Source organism: Lytechinus pictus, chromosome 13, assembly GCF_037042905.1.
Source record: "Lytechinus pictus isolate F3 Inbred chromosome 13, Lp3.0, whole genome shotgun sequence".
NCBI classification, from domain to species: Eukaryota; Metazoa; Echinodermata; class Echinoidea; order Temnopleuroida; family Toxopneustidae; genus Lytechinus; species Lytechinus pictus.
The window spans coordinates 5,926,116-5,940,894 of record NC_087257.1 but is presented as its reverse complement, the minus strand read 5'-3'; the positions used below and the strand labels follow the sequence as shown (position 1 = coordinate 5,940,894).

The 14,779-nt window shown below is 38.9% G+C and overlaps 1 protein-coding gene across 1 annotated transcript; it reads right to left on the bottom strand.

Moving 5' to 3' along the window:
• Nucleotides 1-571: 571 nt before the first annotated feature.
• On the bottom strand, nucleotides 572-8,147 carry LOC129274418 (monocarboxylate transporter 5-like). The gene is made up of 4 exons (XM_054911229.2): nucleotides 7,955-8,147; nucleotides 7,180-7,320; nucleotides 4,647-5,600; nucleotides 572-690 (listed from the first exon to the last, which is right to left on the bottom strand). The coding sequence occupies exons 1-4, from the start codon at nucleotides 8,145-8,147 to the stop codon at nucleotides 572-574; spliced, it is 1,407 nt and encodes a 468-aa protein (XP_054767204.2).
• Between the last annotated feature and the right edge of the window lie 6,632 nt (nucleotides 8,148-14,779).

Genomic DNA, 14,779 nt, shown 5'->3' with positions numbered 1-14,779 from the left:
GATCACTTTCCGCCCTTTCACAAGGAAAACAATTTCGTAATTTGAATGATGATTCCCGCGAAAAAAAAAGGCTAATGACGAAGACTAGTATTTAGCACGTCACGTGTGAAACCAAACTAGAACATAATTAGAATCACGAACGCTAATCACAGTCATGATTACAATAGCAATCAACATTACAATGATCATTCAGGATTCACGTGTGAAAAGGCCATAATTAGAGACATTTTTGTGATTGTGCAGATTCAAGACAGAGACCCGGTACACCAGAAAAAAAACGCACGAACAGTAGTGCGAGACACTGCATCCCGAATCGTACTCATTCGTCATTCGAGCTCTTGAGTTTGTGGCCTAACCTCTGTTATAATAGCAAGCTTTCGCAACCGCGTACATTAAAAACGTAGTGTCAAATTCCATTTTTGACATGAAGTCATTCCCTTCTTAAGAATGAAGTCTTTGTCGAGGGTTGATGGGTCAAAACAGCATGCAGACATATTTGCCATTTTCGTCAGCTCCGAAACGAAGGACGAAACTTGGTTCTGGGTCGCGGTAAAATATCACCCAGGACATCCTAACGCTTTCTCTTGATGAGGATCGCCACGATGGAGAGATGACCGACCATGAATGCGTGGATGAGGCCGAGGATGATAAAGACCTTCGTAAATGACTGGGTGATGTCAAACAGGTATCCTGCAAAATGACCATGAAGCATATAGAAAGTTAGTATTTTGTTCCGCTGGCCATACCATAGACCCTACAACAAAGAGATGGACATTCATCGGTTGGTTATCGAATTCACTTCTATGATCTCGTTGATATTGCACAAAATGTATGCGCACAAATCAATATATCATTTAAATCCTGGAAGCCCAATATGCGGTTCTCTTTTACAATTGATACATGTTATTTGGGGATGTTCAGCTAGAGGCTATTGTAATTGGTAATTGATTATTTGTTATCCCATTTTCCAAGGTTCATTCTAATATTCCGGAGATACATGACTCATAACGTGTGAACATCGTGTATCTCGCAATGTGAATGAGGTCATTATTGCGTACGCAGAAGTTTGCTGATTGAGAAATTTCACAATCATTTTATCTCACAAAAAAAAAAATATGTTTCTCAATTCTACTTCTCCGAATCTGAAGCATGTTTTCCGAATGGCATATTCTAGAAAAAAAGGATATCAGGAGAAAAAAAAAGACCGTGAAAAGTGTTCTCTTGTAAATGACAAGACACGCCTTAAGTTTGTACTTTTTTTTGTAGACGTTCTTGTCAAAATATTTGTATGTTCTCATTGTTTTAGTGGCCCAAGTCTGGAGTACTGTGTGTGCAGCGCTTTGTAACCAAGGGGAAAAGGCGCTATATCAAATGTCTATTGGAATGGATTGGATCATCACTTAATCAGGTGACAGTGACTGTCATTGCATAAAAGCAAGGCTCGCATTTATCGTCTATCTCTTATAGCACACACCCTTATGTCGAATATCTGGCTCTAGCTAGATTTGCTTGCCAAAATGGATTTTGTCAATTTTGGGTGCTGATTTCAAAAATTTAGAATGCCATGTTTTCCGAGCACGTCTTCAGCCGCCATTTTGACATTCAAAATGGCCGCCGTTTAGAAATGCATTTTATCCTATATCTTGACTTGTGAGCTATAAAAATCACTAAATATGGTGGCAATACCCATCTTTGCGATATTATAGATTTTGGTTAAATCATAGTTTTTATTGTAAATCATCAAACTAGGCCGCCATCTTGAATTATAACATGGCCGCCATCTCGAAAATCAACAAGGCCGCCACCTTGAAATTAATACGGTGTAGTGCCTTGTTCAAAGAATGCACGTGTCTGTCGTTGGTTCTAATAACAAAACTGTGATCACTCTAGATCTGGACTAATATGAAAGAGCACTGAAATTGAAGTCTTCAACAGGCAATTCAAATTGGGTTTTGAGAATAGGTGAGCTTCATGCTTGCTAAGTTCCCTTCATGTAATTGCAAAGTACCTAGAAGATAGTGGTCTTGAGTCAATCAGTATTGAAGCTGGACTGTATTCTCCAACAACAGTTCGTCTGATCTTCACTGGAAAGTGGTTCATGCAAGAAACTGAGTTCCATCTAACAAACATCATGGCCTGCTATGAACCCTTGTTTGAAGCTTCCCTTCAGCATCAGAGCTCAGAAAATCTTATTACAAAATGCCAAGAACTACGCAACAAACTTCACAAGAGGCAAGGTGGCGTGACAGGAATCTATGAACATGGTGAAGAAGGTCAAGAATTTTTTAGAGACCAGCTTGACATCCCACTTAATCAAGAGCATGGGGAGATGGCACAATTTTTAACGACCAACATGAAGCACGTTGAAAGCCTCCTTTTTTTATTCGTGCAAGTAGCCAGGGAGAATTGGAGCTACATCTTGCTGCCATGGATGAGCAGGTAAAGTACTACTTTGCTCATGACCTCTACAAGTACGCTTGGCTAGTCCTAGTGTAACTTGCTTGAATACGGATGCTTCAGAGTACTGACGAGAAAACATGGAATTCCCTGAAATGTGGCGACTTCAGGTAAGCAAAGACAGGAATTATCTTCACCAATCTCTTTGTTGATCAGACATGGGAGCAACTCACCAGAGTACTTAAGGTTGTAGGTGGCATCATAAGACTCACATAGAAAGAGAAGGCACTAGACAGGTTCTTCTTAATTGGTCCTGAACGTGTTACCATAGTACATGACTTTCAGAATGCTTATTGCATAAGCATATACAAAACAACAACCAAGGAACACTATCAGCTAAGTGGCTCAATGGCAGTGAGAATTTATTGCCCTTCAGAACTGATCAAACGGGGCATTGTCAACATTGTGGAAACCCAATTCGCAGACAAAAGCTCTGATCTAGTGAATTTAGTTCAAATGTGGCAGTTCCAAAGAAGGCAAAGGAAGGCATTCTAGACAGAGATGCAAAGGGTTTGAAGAAATTTGAAGAGTTTGTATTAGAAACAGAGAGGTTGCTACTAAAGCAATAAGTCTGAGATCCAATGAAGAAGATGAAACTAAAGACATTAGTTCATGCAAGCAAATAACAAAGTGCAAAGTTGGGAATAAGATTGTGAAGTTAAGAAAAAATCGTCAGCTCCTGGCACGGTTTTTTGTAGTGGAGCATTTTGGTTCTGGAATGATTGCATCTCTGGGTCAAACAGTTGGAAAGTATGAATTCTCAGTCATCCCACGGTCACTAATTTCTTTTCAGATGGAAGCCTTCTTATTACCACCGACAAGAGCGCTTTCATGCATGCCATTGAAGAATATGATGCACAATCTAAAGATGGAAAAGGAGTAGTAGATTCGCCAACCTATGCGTCAACGAACATGAACAAGCGGGACAAATTGTGCGTTATCGAAGCAATGGCCGTTGTACAAGGCATCAATAAGGGCCCATCAATGCATACTTGCTTAGACTTTGTTAAAGCCTTTATTCGGAGCATCCATGTAGTCACATGTCGTGATATAATAGAAAACATTGCGATGTGTAAATGGCGGCCATATTGAAATTCCATATGCAGCAAAAGGTAATAAATGGTATGAAAGTAATGCTTTGAATGAAGTTTGTTTACAAACATAATTATGGCCGTTTCAAACAATTTTCATGGCCCACGTACAAGTCAAGATAAGAAGAAAAACCTATTCCAAGATGGCAGCCATAATCAAATTCAAGGTGACAGCCATGTTTTAATTCAAGATGGCAGCCAGGATTAATGAGCTTGAAGAAAATTTGACCGTTGTGAATATTTAGTACAGAACCATGGGCTTTGTCACCATTTTAAAGGAAATCATGACCCACAAGCTCAAGATAAAGGACAAAATCTATTTCAAGATGGTGGCCATGTGAAAATTCAAGATGGCGGCTTAATTTGATGAGTTGCAATAAAATGATATGAATGAAATCTATGGTATCACAAACATGGGTATTGCCAGTTTGCCACCAAGTTTAATCGTTTTTATGGCTCACAAGTCGAGATAGAGGACAAAATGCATTTCAAACGGCGGCCATGTTGAATTTCAAAAAGGCGACTGAAGACGTGCTCGGGAAAATAGCATCCTAAATTTTTGAATCACCACCCCCAAATTGACAAAGTAAGCCAATAAAATCCATTTTGGCAAGCAAATCTAGCTGGAGAACATACCATCCTATGCTATTGCTAGGTTAATGGACATGTCAATGTATGCAAAAGATGTCTGCCTTATCCATAAACCTATATCGTAACGTCACGACGTCATAATGGACAAAACTGTAAAAACTGCAACGATGCGTCGTGACAGTCTCTCAGCTCGTATATTATATTCCTGTTCCTTAATAAATGTAATGGATTTTTCAGTTTCGAAATGCTCAAATGATGAATACGCATATCCTATCCTTTCATGTAATGGCAAAAACCAGGAACAAGTAATCATGGTAATTGTCAAGAAAAACGGAAAATCCTGCTAATAGTTGATAATATTAAGCGTTTAGACACTCATACCATACGTTTTTTTATATACTCTTTTATTTTCAGGTGGACTTTGCCAAACTTTCTTCAATCTGGTTTTGCTTATTCATATTTTTTTTCATGAAATTTTTATGTCAGGGTGAATATTTCATAACACACCTGTAAACGTTCCTGCAAATGTAGCCCCTACTCCACACCAAAATGCAGCGTTAGCAAATGCCATGCCACTATGGGTGTCGTCAAAGACTGCATCCTTACACAGACTGCCACCAATTGCATCTTCGATGAAGAACGAAAATCCTTGAAAAAAGGCGAATGCAGCGCGTAACCTGTAATCAGAGCTGACGAAGTCCAGCAGAAATGTTGCAGTGCAGACGCAACCTACGGGGATATACACGGAAAAAGTATTGACTCCTTTACTGAGGAAAACTATGAAGACAGTGCGACCGATGATACCACCTATACCACCAATTGTGGAGAGGTAGACAGCTGTAGAAGATGGGATGCCCAGTTGTTCGGTATGGGGGACCAGGAACAGCATCCATGCATAACATGTGTAGCTTTGAAGAATTTGAATAGGGATGCTAAAAGCAAAAATTGGTTCTTTCCATATTCCACAGGATCCTTTGAAGGCCTGAAATAGTGTTGCTGTGCACCTTGATTGTGATGTCGATGACAGCTCCTGCTTCTTGATGCTATCAGCCCGAATCAAACGCGTTTGATCGGACACTCCTTGATTTTCTTCGTCCCCATCCTCATCCTTCCCTTCTTTACAACCATGCAGCGAGGTATCTTCTGTTAATGTATTCCTTCTAGAGACACACTTCCGGCCATTCTGCTCAATGTCATCTTGTCCTTCACCCGAAGTGGACTTGGTTGATACCTTCCGAATCGTCGAAGCGCACACCGCGGAGTGATAGGCCACACCCCCAAGGATAAGAAACGCACCATGATAACCATACGCTTGAAGTGACTTCTCCATCAGAATCGGGAGCAACATAGAACCGGCGGTGTACCCATATAATGCTACCGTGTTCGCTAAAACAAACTTTTCTGGGAAGTAGTCGTTTAATATAAGGTGAATGGGCATATAGGTCATGGATAAGCCGGCACCTGTTTTAAACAAAAAGAATTGAAGTCAATAGAATACAACATCATAGCAATATATCAATTGGGATAATGTCAGTCGAAATGCAAACAGTAATTACGGTGCTTCTTGGTAAATTTCAAAACCGTCAAATTGCCTTTTTTATAATAGGACCACTTCATTTATTAAATAATACTAGACAAGATAAAATCATATGAAAATATTATTATCGCCCTTCCATCTGCAGATGAATCTTTTCCCACCATACATGTATGCTTTTGAAAAGCACGCCTGGTATTTGAATTATAACCCTGCTATAAGTTTGAAAGATAAATCTCAGTAATTTAGTAATTAGTTTTTAGTTGGATCGCATTCCCAGTCTGGAGGAAACTCGTTCACCCGCTGCACTCAGCAGAATGAGATCAGTGCATGTACCGCTACATCTCGATAGTTGCCGGCTATAGACAACTATCTGTTCAGTTGGCCGGAGACTGGATGTAGAGCGTCTTACGCAGTTCACCCCCCCCCCACAAAAAAAAACTTACTGAAAGCTTAAAAGTCAAGTCCACCCCAAGAAAATATTGATTTGAGTCAATAGCAAACAATCATACAAGCATTGCACTGAACATGTTATTAAAATTATATATATGAAATATGAAAGTTATGACATTATAAAGTTTTGCTTATTTTTCACAGAACAGTTATATGCACAACTCAGTGATATGCGAATGAGAATCGATGATGTCTCTCACTCACTGTTTCTTTTATTTTTATTGTTGGACTTTTACAATATTTCCAATTTTAAAGATTTGACAGTAACGAACAAAATTGACTGAACCACAAAATGTTAAAATAATGGTAATTTACATGTTCAAAGAGGAATAAAACTTTGTAATACATGACAATGATGAGGAAATTAGATTATTTCATATTTCATATAATGAAATACAAAAGAAATACTAGTAGAAAGTGGATAAAGTCATCAGTTCCCTTACTTACATACCGGCCAGAATGTTTTTATTAAGCGAAATATTAAAATGTCATGACTTTCTTATTTCACATCTGATTTTGATGAAATTGTTGGTGTTATTCTTGTTGGATTTTTCCCTTTCTACTTTGTACTTGTCCTTAAAGGTATTGTTTAACTTTGTGAGCAGCCGATTTAAAAAATTCTCAAACCAAGATGAAACATGTGTACAAGTGCATGTATTAGAACTAATAAACCCTGAAAACAACCATTATTGAGAATAAAAAGCTAAAACTACAAGGCAAACCCCGATTTTGTAAATAGGCGTCTTATAGACGCCTAAATAGTACATATAAGTGTATGGGATGAAATTAAGATGGTGTTTTCGGTTTAAAGGAACCAGAAAATGATGGTGATGGTGTTTTCGGTTTAAACTAGTTTAAAGGAACCAGAAAATAGCATAAATGCTAATCGGGTCTGGTACATTTAAATGATCAAATAGAATATAGTTTCTCGTTTCACATGTTTAAAAGATAAGATTAATGAACATACATAAATACACCCCCCAAGCACATGCGTTCACGCACACCGAGAACACACACTCATCAGAGAGAAAATAATGAAGGTTCATGTCTAACCCGCTAAAACGAGACAGATTTCAATCGCCACTACGTTTGTAAAGAATGCACAGGCAGCAATACTTGTTCCACACAGTACTCCACCTGACATAGCAATAACGCGTGTGTTCGTGTCCGTCAGGAACATCTTTACCAATGGACCTAAGATATTGACAAAGGAGAAGCAATCATCTGAAGGATATTCCAGGCTAAAAAAACATTGTATGATTTTAACAGGGACAGTAGAATCAAGCAAATAAAACGCTAATAATTTCATCTGAATCTGACGAGAAATTACAAAGTAACGACATTTCAAAGTGATATCGATGTAACGCTTGTATGCATATATTCACGAATGTGTACTGATCGACCTGATGACGCCATTTTTTAAGTTATTCTTATTCATTTTATTTTATTATATACTATATTATTTGCATTAGCTGTGTCATTTTGCCCTGCCTCATTTTTTTTATTTCTTTACTTTTAATCCCAAGTATAAACCATAAATAAAAAACAGTGCGCTTAGAAACATCAGTAGTAAGCGCGCCTTATAAATGTTATGTATTATTATTATTATATTTGGATTTTTTACTCAAAGAATGTAATAGGGTTGACAATCGATTTGATTTGCAAGATGAGTATTGGTGAAACGTATTTTGTTACATGGGACATATATTTTACACACTCGATGAAAATAATAAATGTAAAGACACTACATGGCACCCTATCGTATTGAACTAATTATTTTGTATTCCACAGTGTGCGCCAAAGCATTGAAAAAGTATCAATAACTTACCAAGCAGATACGTTAGTGTTGACGGCATGCTACATATGAATCCAACAGTAGCATAGTCTGAGTCAAGACGTTCGACCATGGTAGGAATGAGAACTCCGAACGATTTCGCAATGCCGGTATCAATGCAGCCAAATATAAACTTACTTAATACAATGACATACCCCCAATAGAATATCGAGTTTGCTTCAGCCATTTTACCATAGAAAGAAGTGAGACCTATAACCAGTGTCTTTGGTACATTCTACAGTTCACCGCCTTGTGCCTCCGAGATTATATGTGGCCAGGGGTCCGTTGCAGAAAGAGTTGCGTTTAAACGCAAGTCAAAATATCAATCGCAAGTCCCAAATGCGCGCTGTTGATTGGTTGAAAATCAAGTTGCGCATGATTTTTAGAGTTGCGATTGATTGCAACTCTTTTTGCAACGGGCCCCAGGATGGCATACAATTAAAATACATAACTATTTGTGGTATTATCATAAACTACAAGATAGCAGAATACACAGGCCAGCTCTGCACACATTGCGCATCGATACGCACTCGTGCGGGCCAATGCGGAACTACGAGTGCCAGCTTGCGGATAGGCGCGTTGCAGTGCGTGGCACGCATTGCAAATTCGTGAACTATATATATATATATTTATATATATATATATGTGTGTGTGTGAAGTTATACATGTACTACAGCTTTGGCAACTCTTTTATTTAAATATTGTGTGAAAGAAATGGATGAATAGAACAATGGTAGGCGTGGCTTAAATCAAGGTTCCCCAGAGCTATCTACCCTTTTGGAAAAATTGGTGATGCCGAAAAAATGTCTCTGCCGGGAATCGAACCCGGGCCCCCAGCTTTGAACGCCGGTGCCTTAACCACTAGACCACAGAGACGGGTTAGTGGCTAGGGCGACCCCGATCCGATTGACCGTCAGATAGACAGATTTTCGACACTATACCAATTTCCTTTGTCGGGTGAAGGTGGGTTCCGAACAATAACAATGACAATATATATATATATACTTGGAAGACAGAAATAACGACGAGTCGGACGTAGCTCTCAGGTTTCTTTTTTTATTGCAAGCTTTCGGCCATCATCGGCCTTCGTCAGGCCTACAAAAAAAGAAATCAGATGGAACGAACAAAGTATTTACATATATATAAATTAGGTATAGTATTGCATGTGTTGATAGTACTACAGAATTGCGCTTAGGAGTTTTACATATGTGGTTAGAATATGATTAACATTTAAAATTGTTTAGTTGTAGTTACCGTAATTTTATTGCTGAACTATCATCGACCAGAGAGGGCGGTGTGTTGTCCGATGGGACGGTGACCAGAAGAATTGTCGTTTTGGCGCCTGATAGGGCGGTGTGGTGTGTTATGGTCACATAAATAACAATATTGGATTACTGGGACTGAGAGTCCGATGGAACAATAGCCTGTAAGGGGTCAGTTAAGTATGTAACATCATTGGAAGTAATATCGTAAAAGCAATATAATAACTGGTAACGATGCCATTATTACGATCACCATCATTACAACCATCATTAAGTTTCATCGAAGTATAAACATTATATCATTATACTCATCAGGTATCAGGATATGAACATCACATCATTTTTATAATTGACACTGTGTAAATATCATATGATCAATATAATTATACAATGTCATTTAAGAATAGACATGATAAAGTATAAGCGTAGTATATAGGGTTTTGTTTTGTTATTATATTACATGAACAGGGTGTGAACATTATCGTACAATCATCATCATCATATATTATCAAGGTATAGACATCAAAATAAATATAATCAGCATTTATGGTTAACATCATGCTAGTAATAAGGAGTATATTAATATCACATTATTATATGCAACATATATATATATATATATATATATAATATATATATATTGTAAAGAAATGGATGAAGAGAACAATGGTAGGCGTAGCTTAAATCAAGGTTCCCCAGAGCTATCTACCCTTTGGAAAAATTGGTGATGCCGAAAAAATGTCTCTGCCGGGAATCGAACCCGGGCCCCCAGCTTTGAACGCCGGTGCCTTAACCACTAGACCACAGGGATGGGTTAGTGGCTAGGGCGACCCCGATCCGATTGACCGTCAGATAGACAGATTTTCGACACTATACCAATTATAATTTCCTTTGTCGGGTGAAGGTGGGTTTCGAACAATGAAATAACAAACAAATAACAAATAAAAGAGTTGCCAAAGCTGTTGTACATGTATAACTTTACACATTTGTATACTTTATCCCATACGTGTACTGTATCAAAGCAATTGATCCAGCTGAAGCATGGCGGCTTGTCATTGTTCGAAACCCACCTTCACCCGACAAAGAAAATTATAATTGGTATAGTGTCGAAAATCTGTCTATCTGACGGTCAATCGGATCGGGGTCGCCCTAGCCACTAACCCATCTCTGTGGTCTAGTGGTTAAGCCACCGGCGTTCAAAGCTGGGGGCCCGGGTTCGATTCCCGGCAGATACATTTTTTCGGCATCACCAATTTTTCCAAAGGGTAGATAGCTCTGGGGAACCTTGATTTAAGCTACGCCTACCATTGTTCTCTTCATCCATTTCTTTACAATATTTAAATAAAAGAGTTGCCAAAGCTGTTGTACATGTATAACTTTACACATTTATATATATATATATATATATATATATATATTAAAATGATACAAAAAGATATAAATATATTATTATTATATATATATACGCCGATTTAATGTCCTAAGAGGGGGAGAGGGGAAGACGGGTGGGGTGAGAGAGGTAAATCAATTCCTCAAGCTAGAGTGGAATTTGTACACTGTTACCATGGTTCCTACCTTTATCTCTTTTTTGTATCATTTTAATTTTGCTTATATTACTAAAAAGGTACATTAATCCCACCAGTATGACATCGATCAGTAATGATTCTTAAACACTGTCTTTGTTTTTATAACAAATTCTCGATGGGATTATCCAAGATTGCGTAAACGCGTATTAATAATGATGATATGAACGGACTTTCATGCAAGTATCTACGATGTACATGTATTTCGACATCTTTAGAATTGTTATTTTTTTAACAAGTGCTCTCAATCATGGCTAATGTTGCGCAAAGCAATCTAATTTATTTGAATGTAGGATAAAAGGGCACTGTCGAGTAAATGCCTTGTTCAAGGGCATTGGTGTCGTGGCCGGGGATCGAACCCCAGACTTTCGTCTTTCTAGTCAGGCGCCTTATACCCCTTCACTGCGGCACCTGATTGGATCTCTATAGGATGCATTACGATACTACTACGATTCTTTAAACGCGTATCATTATGAACAGACCTTCATGGTACGATCTTGGGGTGGTGACACACTTACGCCGGAAGTGGAATGTCAAAGCAGACGTCGGAGGCTGTTCGACGTATGTGTATCACCTCCTTATTCTTATTGCCGGACCGACGCCGAATTGGACTGTGTCCACCTTTGAATGCGCTTTCTCGTCGGCCTCAGTCATGAAATTGGTATGTGTATCACTTTCAAATGGCCTTGAGCAATGGCCATGGGCCAAGAAAAAAAAAGGAACGAAAAGAAAGTTTTTGCTCGCTTTGCTCGCAAGTTCTTATTTTTCATTAGTTTTAAGCGATACGCGGCACGTCCCCTCAAATTTTTGGCTCATTACACCACTGACAATGGCTATAGTTAACGAACATTGTAAAATGCTATCATTATAATAATAATATTATAATAATAATATTATAATATAGTGGAAGCACCGTGGTGCAGCGGTTCTGACTCTCGCCTTGTAATCAGAGGGTCGTGTGTTCGAATCCCACCATGGCCTAGCGTCCTTTGGCAAGACGTCAATCAACAATTTGCCTCTTTCCACCCAGGTGTTAAATGGGTACCCGGTAGGATGCGAAAGCCTATGTAGTATGCCTAGCAATTGAGTCTTGGAACTCTTGTTGGAATGCTCCCCAGGGAGTGGAGAAGGTGCATACATTGTATGCGGGCATGCAAGGATCCGATGACCGGGGTAATAATATATATGTAAAGCGCTTAGAGACGTCGTTCCAATGTGTTAAGCGCTATATAAATGCGGAATATTATTAGTATTATCATTAATAGTCAGGGGACCTGTGTCACGTGAATAGGCGACGAGAGGCCGGCTTTAGGGAAATATAGAAAGATCTCGAGGCGGTGTCAGCTAGTCTACATTCGGCGTAAGTGTATCACTACTAAACTTGCAGGCGTGAGGGCGGCTTCAAAGTTGGAGGTTGCTTGAATGAAAACCCGACGCATATGTATCAGGGGCACTAGCGTACCTAAGGGGGGGTGGGCAGACTGCCCCCCCCTGACGAGTCACAACTCATGCAGGGGACGTACCCCTGCCCCCCTCACGAGTCACAACTGATCCAGGGGACGTCCCCCCCCCCCCCACTTTGAGAAGCAAAATTGATAATTTGTAATGTAAATATGCCAAGAAAACCGACGTGTGCCCCCTCTTTTGAACTTGAAATAAAGGATTTCGCACCATTTTTTCTTGTACGAAATCCTTTATTTGTGGTTAAGACCTTTTTTTTTTTGGGGGGGGGGTTGTCGAATTTTTTCGTGAACGAAATATCCTCCAAAAAAATTGCCCCCCTTTTGGAAAATCCCAGGTACGCCGCTGATCAGGGGCCCCAAGATGTATTACAGTGCAGCACCTCCTTGCACAGGGACGATTTCTATTGCATGTCCATACATGAAGTTAAGGGCGTCGACATTGCGAATTCTCCGTGGCACTTTGTACTGGTTGGCTGATGCATTGGTATTTTTCACTACGTATTGTTTCAAATCGTCAAATGTTCCCGCTTCTACGATGTAAACACGGGGAAGTGATATGGAGTCTCCTCTCCGTAGGTCATAGTAATCACTGTTACGTGCACACAGCTCTTCATCGACCTAAAGAGGGCAAAATGGGGAAAAACATCAAAATTTAGGATTTAGAATAATTATGTTTTGTAATTTAAGGATTAGAAAAGTTAAGGCATTTATGCCACATCCGTCATCCTAGTCTAAGATTTGTCTTTGAGTACATGGCCCTTGTAAGACATTTTAAAGATCAAGTTCACCCTAAATGCAATATTACAGTGCGTATCAATAAAAAGTTTACACTTTGAAAACGTCCTGAGAATAGACAAATATACATGAGGATAATTCTTTCACGTATATTCTTGGGTTTGGGTCTCATCTATCAAATTAAAGTAAAAATTTCAAAAGGATGTTATGGATGAAATAGGTTTGCGCGGAAATGCTGTGTTAAACGCTGTGTCAAAGAAAAAAGTCGAAAAAAAACTGACCGTGTGGAACATTTCTCATACATTTCTCTTGGATTTTTAGCCAGTTGAAATAAAACAAATATATTTAAATGTTTTGTAACAACTTTGTCACCCAAATTAACATTTTAACCCTAAGTAAGCACAACCTTTATCTTTTTTGTATGTGCCGGCTGGATCTGAGGGCAAAACTGAATCCAAACAAAAGTTCTTTTTTTCATCTCCAGCATTCGTTCGCTATGTTTTATCATTTAAAGGGGGTCTACAATTTATATTTTATTTAATAATTGTTTCTCCAAGCTTAAAAAATGATTAACAGAGCAAAATTCAAGCTTAAACCATTTCATGCGAATCAACAGCTCCGTGTAAAGCAGATAAGCCTATCAAAAAGATGGCATCGGTGTGTGGCGAGGGTGAGGGGACAATGGTTTTCTATGAATTGTTTTGGGAAGGAAACAAGCTAAAAAGGTAAAGATATCTTCAAACCAATCTTCCTAGCTAAATTCCGTGTTTTCTTCATGATAGACGTCTATTTTTATTCATATGACTATTTCCAAGTTCTGCACAAATCATTTTTCACAAACTTTTTGAAAGTAAGTGGCGCTCACTCAAGCGGAAAGATTTTACGAAAGCTATATCGTCTTTGGCTAATAGAGATCTGTAACAATGTTTAAATGTGGAAAAGCTTCAGGATATTACAAATATATCATTTTACACGATTATTTCTATGTGTAAACTTTCTTTATTCGCACTGCATAGCAGCACCGTTTGGGAGCGATTTCGCACTTTTAGTGAAAAAAAGTCGAGAACTGCACCATTTTTTCGTTTTTCATTGCCTTCGGAAATATTCATTTTGGACCCTACAAAGATGTGCAAACATGTCAAATCGCACCTCCAACTTATTGTTTCCCTTTAAAGAGCATAATATAACGAACTGCACCATTAAAGGTGCATAAATGTCCGGGGGGGGGGGCAGTCAAATGTATTGCTGTACACACGCGTGACCAAATTATTTCCAAATAACCCCTAAACGAGTTTCCCTCGGTGTGCAAAATAACCCCCTAAAGATGTTTTTCGCGGGCTCCATTTACACATATTGACCCCTAAACAAGTTGTCGCCAGAATATGACCCCCTTAGCATGGCTTTCAAAAAATTGATACAAAAAGATTCTGATTAAACATTTCATAAAAGGCAAATAATCCAGCGCTTACCAAACCTCTGATCTCATCAACACTCGTAAATTCGGTCTCGTCGTTTTCACTCGCGTTTCCTTTCTTGCTTAATTCTAAGAACATCACATAATACGGCATGTCTTCACTCTCTTCGGATGCTAAACACAGAAAATATGAAAAAAAATATTTGCTGTTACGAGAGTCTGAAAATAATTTACATTCAGGAAACTGAAATAAGTTTCGAGTGTTCCCCGGGGGCGACCGCCACGGCTTATTATAATCACTCGGGTCGCGTTCGCGTTCGAAATCACTCGGGTCGCGTTCGAAATCACTCGGGTTTTGGATT

Coding starts and splice junctions, on each gene's coding strand:
- LOC129274418 (XM_054911229.2), bottom strand. CDS start 8,147: ATGGCTGAAGCAAACTCGATATTCTATTGGGGGTATGTCATTGTATTA. Junction 7,321..7,954: donor AACACTAACGTATCTGCTTG/GTAAGTTATTGA, acceptor TCAATATCTTAG/GTCCATTGGTAAAGATGTTC. Junction 691..4,646: donor ATTTGCAGGAACGTTTACAG/GTGTGTTATGAA, acceptor GTCATTTTGCAG/GATACCTGTTTGACATCACC.